Consider the following 25835-nt stretch of genomic DNA (forward strand, 5'->3'; position numbering starts at 1 on the left):
AATTCTTATTTCCTGGTACCCATTTCATGCCAGCAGCAGACAGCTACTCTCAGACTGCTGCAAAAAGCACCAAGCAAATCAAAACCTTTCAAATCTCTTTCTGGAAAAAGAAGCCGTATGAAAGAGTTCTCATGCTGGAATGAGGCTGAAGATTATATGCATATAAGAGCAGACAAGAGTATCAGATATTAGAATTAGCAGTTTGCTTAAAGAGTAGGAAAATTAACAAATCTCAGATAAGCCCAAATTATAAAATTTAGATGAGGATAACTTAAAATTGATTCTTACATATTCTCTAGTTAAATATTCAGGGAAAGCAAATTTGCCTGTAAATTTTTTCTTTTTCTTTTTTAATTAATTTATTTGAGAGGGAGAGAGAGCAAGAGAGCACAAGTAGGGGGAGTGGCAGAGGGAGAGGGAGAAGCAGGCTCCCCACTGAGCAGGGAGCCCGATGCAGAACCCTGGGATCATGACCTGAGCAGACACTTAACTGACTGAGCTACTCAGGCACCCGTGATTTATGTTTAAGACATTGATAAATAGGGATAATTATTTGGTGTTAAGCTTTGTTGGTGGTATCACCATCAACACATTCAAATGTTAGCTAAATTAACTATCTCTAGTGAGAAATGAATGCCTTGAAAAATACAAACTCACATTTATTGATTCATTTTCTGCTATTAACAAAGGCAGAACTTATTATTATTAGAGATAAATCCAACTTGAGGCATAATAATTTGCTCATTGTTTTCCTTTGCAGTTAACATGAACTATATACAAATCTTTAACTGTAACATTTAACATGTCTATCTAGATGTTTGGAATGAACAAATGAGTCCACAACTGCTTGCTTCCCTCCTGCAGGCAACACTTGAGTATTTCACAGGGAGACTGAGCTCATGCTGCCATTCTTCTCTGCAGCCTGAACTGCTGTTGAGTCCTCTCCTCAAGCTGGTTCAAAACCACAGCTGGGATACAGGAACATGACAGCAACAGCTGAAGCTCAAAAATGAAAGGTGTGAGTCACATGCTGTAGCAGGGATGAACCTGCAGGACATTATACTGAGTGACATAAGACAGTCACTAAAAAGATAAATACTGTGATTCCACTCACAGCACTGTATCTAAAGCAGTCCGATTCAGAGAGACAAAAATTAGAATGGTGGTTACCAGGGACTGGGAGGAAAGGGAAATGAGGAGTTAGTTGTTTAATGTGTGGATATTTTTAATTCTGGAAGACGAAAAAATTCTGGAGATCTACTGCACAACGAAGTGAATATACCTCACACTAGAGCACTGCACACTGAAAAATGTTTAAGATGGCAAGTTTTTTTTTTTTTTAAGGATTTTATTTATTTATCTGAGCGAGACTAGGAGAGTGAGAGAGAGAACACGAGCAGGGGCAGAGGGAGAGGGAGAAGGGAGAAGCAGATTCCTTGCTGAGCAGGGAGTCCAATGTGGGGCTTGATCCCAAGACCCTGGGAACATGACCTGAGCCAAAGGTAGACGCTTCATGGACTGAGCCACCCAGGTGCCCCTAAGATGGCAAATTTTACACCGTATGTTTGTATCACAATTAAAAAACTTTTTAAATAAAAATAAAGAAATGGGGCACCTGGGTGGCTCAAGTCGGTTAAGCATTTGCCTTTGGCTTAGGTCATGATCTCAGGGTCCTGGGTACAGCTCCCTGCTCAGCAGGGAGCCTGTTTCTTCCTCTCCCTGTGCCCCTCTCCCCTGCTTGTGCTCACTCGCTCCCTCAAATAAATAAAATCTTTTAAAAAGTTAAAAAAAGGGGCGCCTGAGTGGCTTAGTCATTAAGCGTCTGCCCTCGGCTCAGGTCATGGTCCCAGGGTCCTGGGATCGAGCCTTGCATCGGGCTCCCTGCTCTGCAGGGAGTCTGCTTCTCCCTCTCCCACTCCCTCTGCTTGTGTTCCCTCTTTCGCTGTGTCTCTCTCTGTCAAATAAATAAATAAAATCTTTAAAAAAATAAGTAAAAATTAAAATTAAAAATTAAAAAACAAAATAAATAAAAATAAAGAAATGAAAGGGGTTATAGAGCTAAGAAAAACATGTTAAAGCAATTCAACAAAAACTAGAAAAGGCCCTTCAACTGGCTGCTGTGGAGGAACAGGAAAGGCCAGGCTTTAACGCAGCTGAACCAAAGGATGAGTAAAGCCAAGAGGCTAGTCTTGAGTCTGCCTCTTCCTATTCCTTCTCATTCAGGTTAGAAGAGATTTGGTAGTTTTCTGGTCCAGACAGAAACTGGAGTTTCTTTCATACGTCCTGCCATGTGTCACCTTCAGTCAATATCTGAACCTCTCTGTAAATGAAAATCACCACCATGTACCCTTTTGTATATGAAATGTATAAAGCATATAGTAAGTACTTAATAAATATTTTATTAAAGTAACATTAAAAACTTCTAGAATATCATCACCACTTCTTCAAATACAAATGACAGAAGCTGAGAAAAACTATTCTGATCCACGATTAACAGGGCAAATTAAGTTAAGAATTGAGTGAATATCATATTTTAAAAATTGGCAGGCCTTTCATATCTGAGTATTTACATTTACTCAACAAATGCTACTTGTTGACTCTTAACATTAAGTACAGTTCAAAGGAAGTTATCAATGTAAGTATTTAAAAAAAATAATTTCCAGCAACTAGCTTAGCAGTCCTTATTTAAATTTTATAAACAGCTAAAAATTGATGAAGATTTAACAATATTACTTTATTACCTCATCTGATTCAAAATCAACCCCTTTAGCTATTTGGCTCTGGGACATGCGCTTGCTTGATGATGATGTGCTTGACCACCTGAGGCAGAAACATGGAAAAAACAAAGAAAGCGAACCAGAGAATTCATAAGCCGTTTTAAGCTCAATTTTTCATTCTAGTAGCAGCCATGAATAAAAATAGCTAATACATTCCCTTCAACCTACGTTAGAGACAGTAAAAACTTAATGGTGAGGAAAAGGACTCTAGGGCCAGGGTCTGAATTCCAGTTTTGTCTTTGCTAGCTATGTGGCTTCAGGCAAGTTACTTAGGTCTCTGCCTCAATTTCCTCATCCATAAAATGAGGATAATAATAATGTTTTAGACATCTACTGTGTTAATATACTAGATCAGTGCCTGACATATATTCAATACTACACTGATCCTTGCTTATTATTATAGTGCTTAGCATATATTAACATGCATCTACTATCATGCCCCACTCCTGAAAACTGTAACACTGAAATATTTGTATTTAAATACCAGTTATGTTTCCGTAACAAGATAAAGAGATTTCAGGGGAGGCTCACTGCTTTCTAGGGTTACCTCACTGTTCGTATTATTCGTGTTCAATCCAAATCAAATAGCAAATATATACTGAGTGCTTGCTCTTTTCCAGGTACTCTGATAGGCCCTGGGAAATATCAGCGAACAAGATCATGATCCATCCTTACAAAGCTTAACTTGTGGTAATCGAACTCGTATTTGTATGTCTTTTTATCAGCAGGAATTCTAAATCCTCTTAGATCAGGCCACTGCAGCCTATCCAGCCTGCCTGATTTTTTACTGCCACTAAGAATGGTTTTCCCACTTTGAAATGGGGTACATTTAAATGGTTATACAAATACCTACATGATATCCTCAATTTTGCCTCTTGGTCTGCAAAGCCTAAAATATTTATTATCTGGCCCTTTCAGAAAGTTTGCTGACTCCTGTCTTAAATGAAAGCAGCATTTGTAAATTCTTAGCTAATAATTTATTACCATGCTTTGGGATGTTACAGCAAGAGAAGTATGTCTGAAGGTCTTGTCTGGACAAGTAGGTTGAGAATCAAGAGCTCATGTGTCAGAAGGAAAGAAAAAAACCACAGGTTCATCTACATAAAAGTAAAGGACAGGAGGATCTATCAAGCAAACTTGATGGGCAACAAGGCTTTAAAAGTAGAGATCAAGGAAATTTATCAAGTGATCCATCTGGGGCGTGCCCATCTCCCTATACTTGACCTAAGCAGGAACTGGTCAGTTGTTGACTTGTTTCTATCTGTGATAGGAAGAAGTAGATCATTAAGAGCATAAAGCCACAGTGCCAAGGTGGCAAAGTTAAGTGAATGTGTTCTTCTTGGGGGTTGGGCAAAGGGGGTGGTTTACGGAAGGAAACACCCACTGAGACCTGACTCTGCTTCTGATGACTCCCCAAATAACCAAAAGGACCCAGAAACAAGCCAGTTATCTCTGAGGGACAGTGGCTCATCTGATCATAGCAAGAGTCCTAAGTTCTGCATCGGGAAACCCCTCAGACCTACAGATCTCATCTGCAAAGGATCCCTTATCCTTAGAAATCAACAGTGGGAAGGGAAAGAAATGGTTTTATCGTTTTGATTGCTGGGTCGAATAAATGGGCCTTGTCCTGGATATGAGAAAGGGTTTAATTTGATTAGCTTCATGTGGATGGCTAAAATAAATAGGGTGTGTCAAACTGAGCGCCAAGGGCTGTAAATTTTCTACCTTTTTGTTCAGATATCATTTGGGGTCATAAATTAGAGGTCCCGTCTAGAGATGTTCAGCCAAGAAGTCCATTGTAGCAGTGTTCTAAGCACAAGGTAACATGTTAAATTGGCTTTATATTGTATACGGCATGTAACAGGTGCCGCAAAAATGTGAGTTCCCCACCACTCCAAGGTGCAAGGACAAAGTTTGGACAACTTTTCCAGGGAAAAGTAGGCTTTCTGTTACCTGTCTGGCAGAAGGGAGTTTTACAACTGGAAGTTACTTCCTTTTTCACGTTACCTGCCGGGCATATTAATGCTTTTATTGCTTACCATTCCTCCTATTATTCTTGCTCTATTTTCCCTAGCCTGTTATTTAATTTATTTAACAAACACAGAGCTGTTACTGTGTGTCACGCACTGTACTTATTAGCACTTTATAAATATTAACCCACTTAAATCTCATAACCCTATGGTGTAAATATTATTATATTCCTTTTACAAAATGAGGATACTGAGGCAGAGAGAAGTAAAAAAACTTGTACAAGGACCATACCTAGCAAGCTGCAGGGCTTAAGTACCGTAAATAATCAAAATAACCATACAAACCATGCCATTAGTAAATAATTCTTCAAAACCCGCCTAAATTGTGTCATTCGGTTGCTGTCATCAGAAACTACAAATCTACGGTGGCTGATTTCAGATCTGCTGCTAAAATGTTAATTTCTAAATTGCCTTTCATCATTTAAATGGTTCTTATTGCCTGCACAATGGTTTGAGAGGTGAATCTATTATGCTACGAAGCAACAGCAGAGACAGGTCTGGAGCAGAATGCCTGGATGTGTGACTAGCTGAGTCACCGTAGGTAAGTCACCTCACCTACTTTCTTCCAAGTGCCTCACTTTCTTCCAAGGGAAAAATGAGGATAATGTAGTTATAGTTTCATCCCCCTCCTGGGGTGCATGTGAGCATGTAAAGGCTCAGAAGAATAAACAACTCAGTTATTCTTATTACCTCATGAGTAAGTAAGAAAGCAACAGACATTTATTCTACTGAAAAGCAGACAACCCCAAATGGTAACAAAATCAAGGTATTTTTCTTTAATACCCTTAAAATATATGTCAAACATACTAAAATAGTATTTTCATTAGTTCCAATAATGAAAAATAAGGACCTCATGCAAGCTAAAGTTCTACATTCCTCTCAACTACTGAGGCACAACTGGGGGAAAAAACCTCAGAAAGCTACACCTGTTCTTGTTTGTGTGTGTTTTCACTCACAAAGACAAAAATGACCCAACAAGTACGAAAGGGACTCTCTCTTCCTTCAATGGACATATTCTGATATTCCTTCAATAAAACTCCTTTTCCCTAAGCAAATGTGAGTTAGGTTTCTACTGGACCAAAGAACCAAAGGAGGCCTGATTAATATAGGACTCAATATAGGATGAAAGACCTAAATATGAGGCAGGAATCCATCAAAATACTAGAGGAGAACAGAGGCAGCAACCTCTGTGACCTTGGCCGCAGCAACTTCGTGCTAGACTTCTTGTCTCCAGAGGCAAGGGAAACCAAAGCAAAAATGAACTACTGGGACTTCATCAGGATAAAAAGCTTTTGCACAGCAAAGGAAATAGTCAACAAAACCAAAAGACAACCTACAGAATGGGAGAAGATATTTGTAAATGACTTATCAGATAAAGGGCTAGTATCCAAAACCTATAAAGAACTTATCACTCAACACCCAAAAAACAAAAAATCCAGTCAAGAAATGGGCAGAAGACGTGAAAAGACATTTCTCCAAAGAAGACATACAAATGACCAACAGACACATGAAAAAATGCTCAACATCACTCAGCATCAGGGAAATACAAGTCAAAACCACAATGAGATACCACCTCACACGGGTCAGAATGGCTAAAATTAACACGTCAGGAAATGACATATGTTGGCAAGGATGTGGAGAAAGGGGAACCCTCCTACACTGTTGGGAATGCAAACTGGTGTGCAGCCACTCTGGAAAACAGTATGGAGTTTCCTCAAGAAATTAAAAACAGAGCTACCTTATAACCCAGCAATTGCACTACTAGGTATTTACAAATATATATATATTTACAAAGATACAAATACAGTGATCTGAAGGGGCACCGTGATCTGAAGGGGCACCTGCACTCCAATGTTTATGGCAGCAATGTTCACAATAGCCAAACTATGGAAAGAGCCCAGATGTCCATTGACAGATGAGTGGATAAAGAAGAGGTGGTATATATGTATACCACCTATATATAGAGTAGTATATGGAATACTATCGGCCATCAAAAAAAAAAAAAAAGAAATCTTGCCATTTGCAATGACGTGGATGGAAGTAGAGGATATTATGCTAAGTGAAATAAGTCAATCAGAGAAAGACTATTATCATATGATCTCACCCATGTGGAATTTAAGAAACAAAACAAAGGATCACAGGGGAAGAGAGGAAAAAATAAAACAAGATGACATCAGAGACGGAGACAAACCCTAAGAGACTCTTAATCATAGGAAACAAACTGAGGGTTGCTGGAGGGGAGGGAGGTGGGGGAATGGGGTAACTGGGAATGGACACTGGGGAGGGCATGTGATGTAATGAACACTGGGTGTTATATTAAGACTGATGAATCACAGACCTGTACCTCTGAAATCAATAATACATTATATGTTAATTAACGGAATTTAAATTAAAAAGAAAAAATAAACTAAAAAAAAAAAAGAGAGAGACTCCATATGTGCTTTTCCCTCTGCTTTTTGCAAGGTCAAGTCTCTCAGTAAGATTTCAGCTTAAACGTGACCTCCGCAGACGCCTTCCCTGATCTCCCTTTCAAAGCAGATGTCTGTGGCCTGTGACATTACTCTTTATTGCTGCACCCTGATAATTTTGTAGGGGCCAATGGCAGGCCACCCCAACATGGGTTACTTTGGCATGAAGATTATTTTGAGTTAAAAAGCAATCAGGTGAAAAATCTTCTTAAGTAGAAATTTTCATTAACTGAGCTTCAGTTAAGCAGTGTCCATCTAAAATACTAACACAGAAATACTAATAGTGTGTCAAGCCAAGCTTTACAGTAATAGCAAAAATGGCAAAAACCAAAAGGGACAAGAAAAAGCATACAAGTGCTCCAAAGGCAGGAAGAGCCAATGTGATCCTCTCTTTAGTGTTCATTTAGCACAGCACCCTGTGTAACTCAGTATGTAAAAATGTGATAATGAAGAAGAGAAGCTGAAATCAAATATTAAAAAAAATACAAAACTATTTTCTGTTAATTAGAGAGAACACAGAACTCCATCAGGAAAATTCTTGAGTAATAAAGGCAAAAGGAAATAAATTACAGGTTAAGTTTCATTGAAAAATACCTGCAAGAATGCTGCATCACCTCTGTGAACTAAACTAGCCTTTGCTCTGTTTTTCACTTCTCTATTTACTTGACCAGTTGAAAATAAATCTATTAAACTTCTATGGCACAGAAAAACATATAGGTAGAATTCTGGATAATTTTAAATTTTTTCAGATGTTTCTTCTTGCAGAAAATCACTGCACCTACCTCTGTTCTGTTTTTGAAGTGGTAGGAAAAATGTCTTCTTCCAAATCTGACTCATCCACCTCAATCACCTAAGGGAAAAACAAAACGGAATAGTTTTTATGGGAATGGAATTTATCTGAATAAAAATAAATAGCTGAATCTCAAAAAAAAATTTTCAAATATACAAAAAAAAAAAAAAAAAGTCAGAAAAAAGGGGGCAGAAACCAATTGTTAAAACTGAAGCTTTGGGCCCCTGGGTGGTTCAGTGGGTTAAGCGTCTGCCTTTGGCTCAGGTCATGATCTCAGTATCTCAGGATCGTGGGATCGAGTCCCACCTCATTAGACTCCCTGCTCAGCAGGGAGTCTGCTTCTCCTTCTCCCTCTGCCCCTCCCTCCCTCCCTTCTGCTCATGCACACTCTCTGTCTCAAATAAATATGTATAATCTTAAAAAACAAACAAAAAACAAAACCTGAAGCTTAGCCTGACTTCCCTCCAATGTTACTCTTCAATTCTATACATGTCTGAGCTCACTTTTCTCCTGAACACCATGGCAGCCGGTGTACCTAGAGGAACATGCAGTTAGACTGGTGAATGACTCACACAACGTCATGTGCAGACAGTGCCTGCGGACTTCTTGGGTTCTAGTGAGGAGTCAGACCATTAGTGTTCCATTTCCAGTTTAAAATTAGGTATAAAACCATGTGGGAAGTACTGGATATCTATCTTTCTATTACATTTATCCCCGTTAAACATCATTTGTTAGTTTTAGGTCCCAGTAGAGATATTTGTGATTCCTTTTTTTTTAAAAAGATTTTATTTATTTATTTGCCAGAGAGAGAGAGCACAAGCAGGGGGAGTAGCAGGCAGAGGGAGAAGCACGCTCCCGTTGAGCAGAGAGTCTGGGATCATGATCTGAGCCAAAGGCAGATGCTTAACCAAATGAACCCACCCAGGAGCCCTGAGATATTTGTTATTCTTGGTTCTATCATCCAAAATACTACTTATCTCTCTCTGTTTTGTGTTATCTTGACACTTAATACACATATTTGCTATGTCTTCAACTAGCGAATGAAGCCAAGGGCAAAACAGGGAAAAAACAGCACCTGAGATCTCCCCCTCCAGGCTGACATTGAACTACTAATAAAAAATTGTTAAATGCAGTTGTCCAAGAAGCTATGAATCTGGCCAATATTTCTGCATTTTGTCATAAAACTATCAGAAGATTGTCTTATGTACCTTGAAAGAATCAAATGTATTCAACACTCCTCCAATCTACCACTGTGTAACCACAATCAAAGAATGAAAAAAAAAAAGCTAGTTTAGCACAACTTGTTCCTTTTGAACTCATGTTCCTGCCTTACAAGAGAAAAATCTAGAAAAGACACTACCTTGTGGATGTGCTAATTTTGCTTTTAGATGATCTGCAAGTGACAGCAGGCAATAGTTGAATGTAAATAATAAAATGGAGCTCAGGATAAAAGTTATTAGCACTGGCACCCACATATCAACAACAACAGGTAGTGGGGGAGATGAAGTTTAGGGAGATAAAAGGACAAAATGAGAATCAGAGCAGAGAAGTTTCCTGGAAAAGGGTCAATTGTGTCACATATTCAAGAGACGAAGTATGAAATTTGAAAAAACACTACTGGGGCAGGTCTGATATAGAGCATGGATTCTCAACTGTAAGTGATAGTAACTATTATTCTGGAAACTTACAGACATGTCTGGAGACATTTTTTATTGTCATAATTAGGGGGGTTGCTACTGGCATTTAGAGGGTGGGGGATAAGATGTTGCAAAAAACCCTACAATGCAGACAATAGTCCCTCCCAGTAAGACTTACCTGGTCCAAGACTTACCTGGTCAACAGTGCTGCTACTGAGAACCAAGACTTACCTAGTCAACAGTGCTGCTACTGAGAAATCCTGACACAGAATCAAGAGCACTGCCTTAGGCGTAAAGACATGTGGGTCTTGAAAGTAAGGTAATAGGAGCATCAAGCCCATATAAAATCTTGGAATCCAAAGGAAGTGCAGAGGGCCTATGTTAAATCTAGAGCTTAAGACAGAGGTCCTTACATTCTGGCTGCTTAGTTTGTCTTGAGTCTAGCTCCAGCCATCAGTGAACAAGCCACAGTATTATGAGAGGATAAATAACAAAAGGAAACCAGATTTAAGTAAGACTTCTATACGCACTGAACTCCAATCTTCAATATTAATATTCCATGCATGGACCTTTTTGGCTCAACACTGTTATCCTTGAAAATATTACTGTAAACATACATTTATAGATTTCTAATCATGAGATACAGTATTTAAAGAAAACAAAAATCCTAGAAGCCCTCAGTCTCGATAATCCATAAAATTCTCTCCAGCTTTAATGCTTCCCACTTTTTCCTTCTTTTATTTACTTTGTAGATTAAAGAATTGACAATTCATAATGCAGGGAGTATAAATTATTAACACACAACTATAAAACTTTTTATCTTACCTCTGAATAATTCTTAGCAGCAACATTTCGGGATGGCTGCTGTCTTGCAGATTTAAAGGCTATAATGTGAAAGAATAAACATCTGTTATGTTTTTCTTAAAATAACTGAAAAAAATTTGTACATATTGTTAGCTAAAGATCTTGTAAGCTCTATCTGCAAAAATCATGATGGCCAATTATAAAACATTTATATTTTTTAAAATCTAAAGGGAGGTGGAAATATATTTTCAAATAAATCAATGCCTAGCTGCCAGTCTCCTGATTTCCTGGCTTATTCAAGTATAAAAACAGGTAACACTCATAAATATACCTACACTAAAAGTATTTTATAGAAACTACATGAAGGATAAAAATCTGACCATCTAATGGATTAAACCCCAAATATATGCTTCTTTCTCTTACAGTTGGAAGTACCATTCCCTGTGGCTATATTACGAACCCTATGGTTCCAGGAAGAGCTTTCTTATTCTCCTCTACTTTGTTAGCCATATCAAAGGAAGAGTCCAGAGGAAATCCTAGAAAACAGTGTATCTTTTATGCTATGATAACACTTCCTTTAAATCCTTACATTTTAGCTTTAAAAACTTAGAAACATGAAGTTTAGCTAACCCTTTATTTTCCCCCAAGTCAAAACAATGACACTATGATCTTATAATAAGAAATATGTTTGGTCTTGGTCCCCATTTCTGGCAGAGCTCCTAAAACCCTAGGAAATTCCTAAGTACTAAGAGCCAGGAAAGTGACTTTTGTTATGTTAATGAAGTGACTTTTGGACCAAACCTAAAACTGGGGCTGGTTGCCAGGGGAACCAACCAGGAAATTGGAAATGAAGGTTGGAACTCAGTCCCACCCCATGATTTCCACAGAGACAGGAGGTTGAATCAATCGCCAATAGCCAATGATTCAATCAATTAATGGTAATGAAGCTGCCACAGAAACCCAAAGGAAGGGTTCGGCAAGCTTAGAGGTGGTGAACCAGAATGCTTCCATATGCCAGGGTGCTGGCCCCCAAACTCTCTGAAGATACAATTTCTTTGTTTGCGACCTTAGCTTTTGTATCTCTTTACTTGGCTGCTGATTTGTATCCTTTGTAATAAACCAATAAATTTAGTGAATAAACTAGTTTCCTGAATTCTGTGAGCCGCCCCAGGAAATTAATTAAACCCAAAGAGGGAATTAGGGGAAACTGATTGATAGCCAGTCAGAAGCACAGCTAGTTTGTGATTAGCCTCTGAAATGGAAGGAGGCAATCTTGTGGAACTCAGCCCTTAACCCTGTGGAATCTAATGCTACCTCTGGATAGACAGTGTCAGAATTGAGTCGAATTGTAGGAAACCCAGCTGATGTCCAAGAATTGCTTAGTGGGGTGAGGTAACCCCCCACTACCCCCCATACTGAATTGGGTGTAGAATATTTAAAATCTAGAATAAATTTCAAACTGCCAATTAGAGTTTTATTTTCTCTTAAGCCTTACCAGTTTCTTAATATAAAACAATGTTTTCCCCCAAGACAACCCCCAAACTGAACAGGGCAAGAGGAGAAAAAAAAGACAGAGGTCTTGAAAAAGTCAAAAGCTCAAAGAAACCCAAAGTCCAAAATTTTCATAGTCTGGAAACTAAGGAATTGTTCTATCTAGCCTAAATTTATGATTTATTCATTTTTCCTATTCCAGGTCTATTCCCAGTCTTGTGATGTCTATCTGAGAGGAGAGATTAAGGGCAGAAGCAAAGTTTTTATCCACTCTACTCAATTACTAGGGCCTCACATCCTAACTCTACGCAAAAGGCTAAACAGGGCAACTGAATAAAAAAATCAGCTATCATGACTCTTAAAGAATATTTCTGCTCAATAATTATTCACTAATTGACTCCTCAAACTCTCAGATCCTGACGAGCCCTCCCATAACAAACAAAAACAAACCAAACCTTCCTTTCTTTTTATCCCCAACAAATGTCAGTGAGAGAAATTAACTTTATCAGAAAAATAAGCACTGAGGTCTGTTAGGAAGGCAATACAGTATGGTGGTTGTAGAGTTAAACTCATTTTGACTGACTAGCTGGGTGACCAGAGCCAAGCTCCTTGGCTTTGTTAAGTCTCAATTTCCCCACCTATAAAATGATGTGGGAAACAAAGGCAAAAGAAAAATTACTAAGTTTCCTTACTACCTAGAGCCCATTGACAAGTCCTTGAAACAGGCAGAGTGACATTCCTCTAGGGACTCAACTGCCTTGAAGTTGATACTTTGCTAAGGGCAAAGGACAATCTTAGCTCAACCCCAGGATCCTGTAAGTCCACTTTAACATATAAAAAAAATTCCTTTGAAAACTTCCTTTAGGGGCGCCTGGGTGGCTCAGCCGTTAAGCGTCTGCCTTCGGCTCAGGTCATAATCCCAGGGTCCTGGGATCGAGCCCCGCATCGGGCTCCCTGCTCCACGGGAAGCCTGCTTCTCCCTCTCCCACTCCCCCTGCTTGTGTTCCCTCTCTCACTGTGTCTCTGTCAAATAAATAAAATCTTAAAAAAAAAAAAAAAAGAAAACTTCCTTTATCTCTAACCCCCAAAATACATGTTGACAATCATCCCCTAAGTATATGACCCACCGATATACATCTGAAGGGTCTCATGACGGACTTTTTACTAAACAGTAATAAATGACCTTTCCTAACAATAGCTAGCCCCCTCAGGATCCTGGAAACCTTGTTTCCAAAATACCTGGGAGGCTTACACTATCCTCAACCCCCTCCCAACTTGGAAGGATATAATGGGCCGCTCCTCATGACCTCCTTGCAGCTCTTTCTGCCCACGGGTCCTGTCCCTGTGCTTTAATAAAACCATCTTTTTGCATCAAAGACGTCTCAAGAATTCTTTCTTGGCCGTTGGCCTCAAACCCTAACGTCTTTCCTACATCATAAAATAGTGTTAATAATTCATGCAGAAAATTGCTGAAAAGATAAAAAGAGGTGGTTAATGGAAATAATTCTGCCACGTGCCTAGAAGTAGCAGGTATTCAAATAATGTAGCTAGCAGCAGTAGCCGTAGATGCGGCAGTGGCCGCCATGACAGTAAACCACGCGCAATCACAGAGCCTTCAGGGGGACTATTCACTTACTCACCACCCTCTGCAGACAAACTTCAAGGGAAAAATTTGGGCTGTCAACTATTATTTACAATTGCTGCTGGCTGGAAGTGTAATATCTATTGTTTCCAATAAAATTCCAGTACAACAATAAATCTCTACACTCCACAGGGCTTGATAATGGTAGAATTGTACCGTTATAGCTTTCTTCATACTTCCATTTACAATAGGGGTTTGGAAGTTTCAGTTTTAAAGGTGCTTTTGTCCCAACATTACAGTAGCTATAGTTAGTACCCCATGGTTATTTTGTCAGAGACTTAACACCAAATCCAACCTAATAAAAATGTTTTACATGTATGTGTTAAAAAGTCTATTTCACTTTTCAAAAAAGTCCCAATGTTAGCGATAGTTCAACTGTAAACCATTTGACCAAATGAATTTAGATAAAAGATAAATTTAGACAAATATTTATAAAACATCCATTTTCATAAGTTTATCTTAAACACTGCCACTAGTACTAATAGCAGCAATCATTGTTTGGATTCTTACTAAGTCCTGTGCTAAGTAATGTATACCCATAAGTTCAACTGATACTTGTAACTACTCTGTGGAGTCCGTACTACACTGCCAATTTTATAGCTAAGGATCTGAAGCTTATAGAATAGAAAGAAACAGTTTACACTTACTGGCGGCTTAATATGTGTATATACTATGCCAAATAGTCCACGTGTATCTTCTCATCAATCCTCAAAATAACCCAATGAGATAAATGCAATTGTCAGCCCACTTACAGATGAGGACACTGAAGATGGAAAGCCCAAAAGGACACAGAACTAGTAAATCAAGGAGTCAGAATTCAAACCAATGGCTGACTTTAGAACCATGCTTTTAACCTTTATGCTATCCAACCTCTAAGTAACTTTTATTCAGCCATTCTCAAGTATTTAATAAGCATCTACTATAGCCAGGCACTACGGACACCATGATGAAATGATGAAAAAGAATGACTCCACCCCTGTTCTGCTGGTGCTTGCGGTGTAAGGGCGTGGAACTAGCCAGTGAAGAGCTGGCCGACCATACCAGGTCTGACTCCAAAGCCCAGGTTCTTAACCACACCATCTGCTGCAAAGGCACCACAATTAGATTTTTTCCTACACATAATTCAGGAAATCCTAAGTTTCATATTAATTTGGCTTACTTTTTACAAATGAGTATTATTACTTGTAAAAAAAGGGTTATTTGTGAACATTTTAAAGTGCTGAACTGGTCTCTTGTCTTCTCTATACAAACAGCTTTATTGCACATTATCAATGGATAACAGAAGAGGACTCATGAAAGAATGTCTGTGAAAGGTCTCACAGGCATAGCAGTTCTGAAAGGAGCTGAGGGCAGAAAGTGGAAAAAAATGCTCACAAAAAACCCTATGAGATATAAAGTTCTAGATGCAAAGGAGGCAGCCACATGTGAGTTTTAAAGAAAGAAAATAAAGATAAAAAGCTCTGTATTTGTTTACTGTGGTCTAGGTTTTCAGGTAAACACTGCTGCTCAAAGCTACCCAAATTGCTTCATCAAACATATAAAAAAAAATTCTAGTGGCACTGAGTTGATCACATAAAGAATTAACAGGCCAAAACAGAAGAAAAGCTCAAACTTAGAGAGGCAAGCAGAATCCTTTTCCCTGGGGACCTGCTGATCTGGACAAATGTTCATACTGTTTTGACAGTTCTGTAGAGAGAGGGTAAGAGCTAACACAGGTCAAGGCCTGCTCAAAGTAAGGGACCTGATGCATTTCCTCCCTACCTTAAGCTGGGACCCCAGTGGTTAAGGAGAGAAGCAGATGTAAACAGGATTTTGCAAGTACATTATCAGCTGGTCAAACCTCAAGTCACAAGTTTAAATGTAGTTTTATGTGGCCTAAGACGTGTGGTGCCCCTAGAAGCCTGGAGAAACAAATATGAATCAACTCTGGGGCAACTTAACTTCATCCCTAATCTCAAATTATTCCTGCTGATCATTTCTTACGGACAACAGATAATGAAACACGCAAGGAAACAAGTCACTGTAAATGAGAACCAACAGAAACAGAAATCAGAAACGGACAATAAAAAGACGCCAAAGACATTTAGACACTGGGTTATTAGACAAAGACTAACAGAACAAATATCCTTACTAGGCACACACAAAATTACAGAGAGGCTTAAAAACATCTGCAGGGAATTTTTAAAATCACACAGTGTATTTCAAAAGAACTAAGTGGAATTTCTACCCCCACCAAAAACAATGAAAATAAAAAATTCAAAGGACAGTTTTAAGAATAGATGGGCATGGGGGCCTGCTTGGCTCAGTCCGTAGAAAAAGCGACATCTGATCTTGGGGTCATGGGTTTGAACCCCATGTTGGGGTTAGAGTTTACTTAAAAAAAAAACAACAGATGGGTGAATTTCTTAGAAGATCAATATAACACAGGAAGATAAAACAAGGGAAAATACAAGAGATTAATAGTCCCGGGAGGACAGAGTGAATCTTACATTTATTTAACTGAAGACTCTGAAGGGAGGAGAAAAAGAGCACAGAGGTATTATCTAAAGGGAAAGGATTTTCTAGGAGTGATGAAAGACACCAATTCACAGTTTCATGAAGCCCAATAAATCCTAAGCAGGATAAAAAAAAGAATCTCATATCTAGATTCATCAGTGAAACTGCAGAACACCAAAGACAGCCAGCTGGAGGAAAAAGAGACTACTTCAAAAAAAAAAAAAGCAAGCTTAACTAATAGCTCATTTCTCAACAACAAAATGGAAGCCCAAAGACTCACTTTAAGTGATTAATTCTGCCCATTTGTGGCAAGGAAAGCTTCACATAAAATAGTTAAGCCAGGACGAAAAAAGGCAGTTTGGGTTAAGGTAAAGGTGGGTATGCCTTTGTGTCAATGCTAACCAACTTCTGGTGACTTAACCTGGAAGTATACATATTTTTTTTCACTTTGCTTTTCTATCTCCCTCTGTTTTTTCTTTTCTTTTTTTTTTTATAACAAACATTTTGTAAAGGGCTACTATGTGCCAGACTCTCTGCCTCTCATCTTCAGAACAACCCACTATGTACAGTCTATTATGGAAACAAACTTAGGAGTCTGAGTGACTTGTTAAAACTCACAAGGTTTTTTTTCCATGTTGAACTCTGCCTAGATCCTTTCTATGGTGCCTATTTTTCCCCTTCTCTGCTTTTATCTTACTCCTGCCAAGAATGGAAGAGCACCTTTTTGGACGTCATTTCCTAAAAGACAACATGCTTTTGAAGTCAAGATAAGAATCTTAGCTGGCTCTCCTCAAGTACTAAATAACCAGAGTAAAAATACAAAACAGAACTTTTCAAAAAATATTATTATTTTTTCAAGTAGGCTCCATGCCCAACATGGGGCTTGAACTCACAACCTCGAGATCAAGACTTGAGCTGAGATCAAGAGCCGGACGCTTAACCAGCTGAGCCACTCAGGTGCCCCCAGAACTCTTGATAAGAAGTTTCTTTAAGGGGCGCCTGGGTGGCTCAGTCGTTAAGCGTCTGCCTTCAGCTCGGGTCATGATCCCAGGGTCCTGGGATCGAGCCTCGCATCCGGCTCCCTGCTCAGCAGGAAGCCTGCTTCTCCCTCTGCCACTCCACCTGCTTGTGATCCCTCTCTTGCTGTCTCTGTCAAATAAATAAAATATTTTTAAAAAATTATTAAAAAATTTTTTTTTTAAAGTTTCTTTAGGAGTCATTTATTGGATTTACGCAACTGATAAATTGTTGAACACTAAAACAACAACAACAAATAAGAGTCATTTATTGGATTTGATGTTTGTATCCTTCCTCCAATGTCAGTTGCCATCCAATAAATGTCCAAGACTTCCTCTGATGGTGTCATAATTCACTTCCTTCCGGGCGGTTTACTCTATCTTCACATTAATTCGATAGGTTATTCTGTACAATGCAAAGACCTCTCTACTGAGAACCAGTAGCTAGGTCTCTAATCTTATCTTGCTCTGGAAACTAGCAGTACAGTTGACCCTTGAATTCAGGGGTTAGGGGCACTGACCCCTGCAAAGTCCAAAAATCCCCATGTAACTTCTTCTAACTCCCCCAAAACTTAACTACTAATAGCCTATTATTTATTGGAAGCCTTACTGACAACATAAACAGCTGATTAACACTTATTTTGTATGTTGTTTATATACTGTGTTCTTACAACAAAGTAAGCTCAAGAAAAGAAAATGTTAAGAAAATCATATTTTTCATATGGAAGGGAAAATACATTTACAGTACTGTAATTTATTGGAAAAAAACCCACTTATTAAGTGGACCTGCACAGTTCAAACCCACTCTGTTCAAGGATCAACTATATAGTGGTTAACCACTGGTTCTGGAGTCTAGGGAATGTGGGATTAACCCAAGTTCTAAAATTTACTAGCTGTGAGACCATGGGTAAACTGCCTATCTTTTCAAAGCCTCAGATCCCTTTTCTGTAAAACAGGGATAACATAAGTATCTAACCACAGAGCTTTGGGAAGCATGCAGTTAACTCTTTCATAGACATTGGCTATTATGAGTATTATCTTAAATACAGATCACAGACTTTCTTGTGCTAACCACAGAGCCGGAGAAAAGAAGCTTAAGAAAGTAAACACTATATTAAGAAGTGGTTCTTTCTTGATCATTGTTGACATATTGACCAACTGACTCATTTTTCTGCCTTCAGGGTCTCTCTATAAACAGGAAATAATCAAATCTGTCTAAAAGTAAGGGATTATAAAAAATACTTTTTAAGATTCACCCTTTTCAGTAACTCTGATGAATGGCAAAGACCTTTTAAAGAAGAATTTATCTTGTAATGCTAATAACCCTTTTGACCCCCCAACAATGGCAACACAAACCAATGAGGTTTCCTAATGAGGATTTCCTAGGTCTTCCTATGTTGGGATTTATAAATAACTGCTAGAAAATCATTTGCAACCCATACTCACCATCTATAATAGACATGTTTCTAGGTGTTGACATAGTGGCCTTTGAACTTCTGCTTCGAGTAGAAGTCTCTAGACCAGTGCCTATTGTTAGAATAATGAGCAGTCACTATACAATTGTATCAGTAGCCAAGGTTTTTTTTTTTAAGACAATGCCAAAATGAAATGTAAAAAAAGTTACATCAAAACATAGTTTATGTATAAAAAGTCAAAGACATATATAACAAGAAACACATAGTCTAATCACTTTTCAAAAACCATACTTACACCACATTTGGTTCATACTCTTCCAATCAAAATTTAAGGAAACATTTTGTAAACGTAAGGATAATGAAAATAAATTATCACTAGAGGATGAGGATCTCTTTCCCTGGAAATTTTTAACTTTTAAGTACTATTTTACCAGCTTAAAATTCCAATGGATAAATATTTAATAAAAACAATTTAAAAATATTCCTAGAAACAAAGTCATACAATGCATCAGGAAGTCACTGGATGGCCAATTTTCTATTATTTGGATTATTCAATGACAATAGTCCCACGTTAAATACAATGATGGCAATTAATGTTTATGACTGCTTTAAGAAATCAAATTGTTTTAGGGTAGTATTCTTTTTGAACAAATTTTATGAAGCCACTTTATAAAAATAAGGGCATTTGTATCTTATGACAGTAACAAAAATAATGTTTATGACCTGGAGTTTCTTCCTGCTGCCAATGGTCATTAGATAGCCATTTTCCTTAGCAGCTCATATCTGCCCATTATTTTATAGGTGTGAGAGTAAATATGACATTAAATGTACCCAAAAGGTACTGTGTGAGGAGCGTAGTGAAGTTCTTAAAAAAATATGTTAAGAGTCATTAAAACAGGGGCGTCTGGGTGGCTCAGTTGCTAAGCGTCTGCCTTCAGCTCAGGTCATGATTGGGATCGAGCCCTGCATCAGGTTCCCTGCTCCACGGGAAGCCTGCTTCTTCCTCTCCCACTCCCCCTGCTTGTGTTCCCTCTCTCACTGTCTCTCTCTCCCCCTGTCAAATAATAAATAACAAAAAACCTTAAAAAAAAAAGTCATTAAAACATTATGTGCACATGGCCATTAAAATCTATTTAAGTAAACATACATGTCAGAACTATATTAAAGACTGGCTTTATGCATTATAAACACAAAATTTTAGAAGATAGCAACACTTAATTCTGATGATAGGAATACGATCCTGTGTGTCCCGTTCAGCTGCCAAGTCTGAATGTGTGTGCAAACTGGTACCGAGTGCTAACCTCTTCCTCTCTGAGACCCCCCTCTCCAGGCTGAGTTCTGTCCTCTTCCTCCTCGGCGGCCTCTTCCTCGGCCTCCTCCTCTGCTGGCTGCTGCTGTGATGTCCTCATCAGAGTCCTCAGCCATCTGTTCTGCCAAATCTATACTCATAAGGTCCTCAGCACTAAAGGCAGAAGCAGAGTCCTCAGACTGAGATCTGAGGGCTCTGGCCCTTGTCATAGCCTGAGAGGGAAAGAGGAGAAAATACACACTAGTAGGTAATGCAGCATCCTAAGTCATTGATCTGGTCATTCAGATAACATGCACTATTGCCAAACTGTCTACACTATTATTTTTCACTAATCATGCTATAAAAATGCCAAGCAGGACAACTCCCCTCCCCTGTCTGTCAAATTCAATTCCTACAATTTGTCAGATCAATCTGCCATACTATCTGGAAAATGAGACCTTTTGAAAAGCTGTGCTGAGAACGATAAAATTCCACAGAATCAAAACTTTTAGAACTGGTAAGAATATTAGCAATCGCCCCTAATTCAACATCACCATTTGTAAGAGACTGTCATCATTTGAGCTACTCTGTACAATGGGCTCTTAATAAGTGACAAGAAAAATGCTTACAAAAAATGTCTGTTATCTCTGGGTGATGAAATTTTAGGGTGCTCGTTTTCTTCTTTATTCACAAATAGGATAAATTTTCTACTATATAGTTTTTCTAAAATATTACTCTGTAATCAGAAAATTATGAGCAATCATCTCTTAAAAAAATTAAGTAGAATTAAGAATAAAAAGATAAAAAGAGGGGCGCCTGGATGGTTCAGTTGGTTAAGGGTCCGACTCTTGATTTTGGCTCAGGTTGAGATCTCAGGGTTGTGAGATCAAGCCCTGCATCAGGCTCTGCGCTTAGTCTGGAGTCTGCTTGTCCCTGTCCTTCTGCTCTCAAATAAATAACTATACAAAAGCTTTAAAAAAAAAAAAAAAGATTAAAAGAATTAAGTAGAATATAACAATTGAAGGCCTGGGAAAGAATAAAAAGCTTAGGACCAAGAATATGCCACAAACTTTAGTATATGTGCTGCCGAAGCAAGCACAATATGCCACAAACTTTAATTTGATAAGAAACTGCCGAGAAAAGACAAGTTTGAGACTTAATGAAATATTTTAACTCTGAAATGAATACAGATTTTTTGATTAAAAATAAAATAAAAGCAATGTTGCTCTGAGCTCTTCCCTTAAACTAATCAAACTGTAGTAAGGAGAACAGAAATGAACATGATGAGAAAATAGCTCCAACTTCTAAACACAAAAGTTCTGAAGAGTTAATGGATATAATGAAGATCTGACCTAAGGAACAAGGTAGAAAAGAGTCTTAGGCAGTACAGAGCTCTCTAAAATTGATCTATCTATTCAAAGGGACCATGACTATAGTCTCTCTTGCTTGGAATAAAAAATTCCAGGACTAAGAATAGGTGGGTAGAGCATTTCTGAGCTCTCTTGATACCATGAAGTAAAGAGAGGCAGGACTAAATGAGGAGATGAGAAGAAAGCACGTAGGGTAGAAGTAGGAGTGAAGTGGGAGGTGGGAGATAATCCAGCTGTATGATGATGATTTCAGCTTAAAGGAAGTAACAGCAAAATCCCAGCATGAAGGGCTCAGCATGGCATTACCATGTAAAAAGAAAAAAACTTCAGGGAACATAACAAAGAAGAAAAAGAAAAAGGGATGCCTGGGTGGTTCAGTCGGTTAAGCATCTGCCTTCAGCTCAGGTCATGATCCCAGGGTCCTGGGATGGAGTCCCGCAAAGGGCTCCTTGCCCAGCAGGGAGCCTGCTTCTCCCTCTGCCTGCCGCTCCCCCTGCGCGCGCGCGCTCTCTCTGACAATAAAATCTTAAAAAAAAAAGAAAAAAGAAAAAATCGCAGAAAGATTTCAACTCATTTTTCTTGTCCCAGATGAAGTATGGTCAATCCTCATTATTCCCAGATTCTATATCTGCAAATCACCTACTTGCCAAAATTTATCTGTAAACCCCAGAACAATATTCCTGATACTTTTGCAGTCATCTGTGGACCAGTGCAGTGGTAAAAATTCCGAGTCTCTTTTTTTTTTTTTTAGATTTTACTTATTTATTTATTTGATACACACAGAGAGAGAGAGAGAGAGCACAAGCAGGGGGAGTGGCAGAGGGAGAAGCAGGCTCCCCGCTAAGCAGGGAGCCTGATGCAGGACTTGATCCCAGGACCCTGGGATCATGACCTGAGCCGAAGGCAGATGCTTAACCATCTGAGCCACCCAGGCACTCGAAAATTCCGAGTCTCTTGACACACACATTCCCAGATGAAGATGAAGAATGGAACACTCAGCCTTTCTGTTTCAGCTCTCACACTTTAAACAAGTGTCCTTTCTGTGGCATATTTAGTGCCATGTTTTTCACATTTTTGTGTGTTTAGTCAGTGATTCAGTGTAGCTGAAGTGCTGTCCAGTACTCCCAAGTGCAAGAAGGCTGTGATATGCCTTACAGATGAAATAGGTGTGTGAGATAAGCTTCATTCAGGCAAGATTATAGGGTTGCTGGCTCTAAGTTCAATGTTAATGACTCAACTATATATTAAAACAGAAATACACATGAAAAAGGTTATGTACTACTCGGGATAAAAATGCTATAACCAGTAGTTGGCAGGAACCCAATCCTGTTATTTCCCCTAGGAGCAATACGGTTCAGTATTCACTAGGTTAGTGTTTGCAGTGACATAGAACATAAAGAAATAACAAGAACCAGCTGTACTTTTTAAAAAGTACACTTAAAGGGAAAAAGGAGACTTAAATTACATAATTAATAAAACAGATCTAACTGATGTATGTTGAACTCTATACTCTGAAAATAAATATAGACTTTTCAAGACCTCATGAAATGTTTAACTAATACATCATGGGGTGCTAAGAAAAACATCAATTAAGTTCTAAATAGTAAAGGGTATTATACAGTCTAATTGCCATGAATAAAATTAGTAATTAATGATAATTAAAAAAAACCCTGCCTCCAACCCACAAAACTAAAATTGCAGAAATCTAGAAAATAATAAAAATATTGTATACTGGAGGGCGCCTGGGTGGCTCAGTCATTAAGCGTCTGCCTTCGGCTCAGGTCATGATCCCAGGGTCCTGGGATCGAGTCCCACATCGGGCTCCCTGCTCGGCGGGAAGCCTCCCGCCTACTCCCCCTGCTTGTGTTCCTGCTCTCGCTGTCTCTCTCTGTGTCAAATAAATAAATAAAATCTTTAAAAAAAAAATATTGTATACTGGAATATACAAAACAAAGCAGTGTTTATAAAGCCTACAGCCTGTTAAAAAAGAATGAATGAAAATAAGTAGATTTGATATTCCATAACATAGGACAAGTAAAGTCCATCCAAAAGGAATTGTGAGAAATCAATAAAGATATAATCATAAACAAATTTTAAGCAAAAATCCATTCAAATTAGTAAATTTAAGAACTGATCCTCTGGGACGAAGTCACATTGATAAAAATCACTAACTTAATAAAAAGGAAGAAAAAACAAGTATACATCATTAAAAATCAGAATGGAGGGGGAAAAAGATTGAGGGGAAATTAAAAGAATCCTGACAAAATACTCTTCAATTCTAAGTAATTTGGAAAATAAATGACCTAAACGGATCCAACAAGAGACACATAGTCTCAACAGACTAATAATAATATCAAATAATGGGAGAAATTTGTTAAAGGAACAACACCCCCGGAAAAGGAACCACAACCACAAAGTTTCACAGGTATTCTATCAAATCTTCAAAGAACAGATAATTCCACTGCTCTTTCCATAGTCCCAGAGCATAAAGAAAGCAAGCTTCCAACTTCTTTGTACAAAGCCAGCATAACATGGTACTGAAAAACTGACAAAGGACTGCATGCACAAAAAGATTACAGGATTTCACTTACGAATATTCAAGCAAACAAAGAGAATCCAGGAACATATGGAAAAACCAGGATACCCATTACCAGAAGGTTCACAAAGTAGTAACAAGGATGGGGCAATAATAGAATATGTTTTAATATAATTCAATTTATTGCCGAATTAATAGAACGGAGGAAAAATCCCACACGTTTATCTCCACAGATGTCAAAAAGGCACTTAGTTCATCACCCATTCTGGATTTGAAGAAACTCCAAAACCCTTCTTTTACACGACAAATACCCTAAAATATGCTACCCCCCCACACACACACATAGAGTGTGTGCACATTCTCCTGTGAGTGCTCTTACAGAGAGACCAATGTCCTCGGCACAAAAACCAAATCGAACAAAAATTTCTGGGCGAAGAACATGACCAGGTGTTTCACGTAAATACAAATGGTTTATAAACATAAAAATTGCTGAGTCACTAGCAACAAAAGTACGGGTTAAAAACAATAGTAAGAAACAATGTCCTCAGCCCTCGGATTTGTAAAGATCAAAAGATGTCATAATACATCAGGATGACAAGGATGTGGAGAAATAAGCAACCCCCAATACTGGTTAGAAGGCAAACTGGTGTCACATCTCTGGAATGATATGGCAGTTATCTAGCAAAAATTTAAGATGCATGTGCCCTTTTATGATTCTTTTCTTGGAATGAATTACCCACCATCATTTCCAAATTTTATACCTTCCCTTTGTCTAAATACCATACCTTCATTTTATCATTTAACATGACACTCAAATATTTTAACTCCACTTTTCTGTGCAACAGGCTCTGGAGTGTACAGATATATAGGAAGTATGTTACTTCTAAGAATTAGCAGTGGGATTCTAATTGGCCTCAGGAGTGTAGGTCCACAGCCATCCTAAGTGCAGGGTCAGGGCCACTGGTAGGACAATGTTTCCATATGCTTTTTTGTAAGATTCGAAAACCTATCCTGGTAGTACACCTGTTTTTTTTAAATTGTGACAAAATATATATACCATTAAATAGAGCATCTTACAATTGTGTACAATTCAGTGGCATTAAAAACACATTCACACTGCTGTACAACATCACCATCATCCACCTCCAGACCTTTCTCGTCATTTCAAACGGACACTCCATACCTGTTAAAAAACAACTCTCCATTCCCTAGCCACACCCTTCCCCTCATTACCACTATTCTACTTTCTGTCCATATGAATTTGACTACTCTAGGGATCTCATTTAAGTGGAATCATGTAATACTCATCCTTTCTAATACTAATACTAATACTTTCACCTGTCTTACTTCGCTTAGTATAATGTTTTCAAGGTTCATCCATATTATAGCATTACTGGAACTTCATTCCTTTTAAGGCTAAGCAGAAGTCCATCATCACACATACACACCACATTTTGTTTATCTGTACATCTTCTGATGGCCATTTGAATTGCTACCACCTTTTGGCTACTGGGAATGCTATAAGCTTGGGTGTACAAATATCTCAGTCCTTGCTCTCAATTCCTTGGGGTAAATACCTAGAAGTACAGTTGCTAGGTCACATAATTCTATTTTTAATTTTTTGAGAAATCATACTATTTTCCACAGAAGCTTTTATATTCCCACCAGCAATGCATGAGGCTTGCAATTTCTCCTTATTCGTGGCAACACTATTTTCTTTTTTGTAATATTCATCTTAATAAATGTGAAGTGGCTTTGTGGTTTAGATTTGCATTTCACTAGTGATGTTGAGCATCTTCTCATGTGCTTATTGGTCACCTGTTTATCTTCTTTGTAGAAATGTCTATTCAAGTCCTTCATCCACTTTTTGCTGTGACTGAGTTTTACGAATTCTTTGTACGTTCTGAATATTAATCACTTACCAAATACATGATTTGCAAATATCTTCTCCCATCCTACGGGATGCCTTTTCACTTTGTTGATAGTGCTTGGTATTACAGTTTGAAAGAGGGTATCAATGCTGCCTCAAATCCAGGCAGAACACAGGAAACCAGAGGCTGGGTAAACTACAGACT

The 25835-nt window shown here is 38.3% G+C and overlaps 1 protein-coding gene across 3 annotated transcripts in view; it reads right to left on the reverse strand.

Moving 5' to 3' along the window:
* MRE11 (MRE11 homolog, double strand break repair nuclease) overlaps positions 1-25835 on the reverse strand; it is a 74048-nt gene that overhangs the window by 3141 nt on the left and 45072 nt on the right. For all 3 annotated transcript variants that reach the window (XM_045894633.3, XM_045894632.3, XM_064577161.1), the window contains exons 15-19: positions 19868-20087; positions 18598-18678; positions 10528-10586; positions 8058-8125; positions 2742-2820 (exon numbers count right to left, since the gene is read on the reverse strand). In XM_045894633.3, coding sequence (XP_045750589.1) covers positions 2742-2820; positions 8058-8125; positions 10528-10586; positions 18598-18678; positions 19868-20087 — 507 coding nt within the window. The remainder of the gene's footprint in view (positions 1-2741; positions 2821-8057; positions 8126-10527; positions 10587-18597; positions 18679-19867; positions 20088-25835) is intronic.

This window comes from Mirounga angustirostris, unplaced genomic scaffold (assembly GCF_029215605.1).
Source record: "Mirounga angustirostris isolate CCGP_5_RB_7025 unplaced genomic scaffold, mMirAng1.0.hap1 SCAF_13, whole genome shotgun sequence".
Lineage (NCBI taxonomy): Eukaryota > Metazoa > Chordata > Mammalia > Carnivora > Phocidae > Mirounga > Mirounga angustirostris.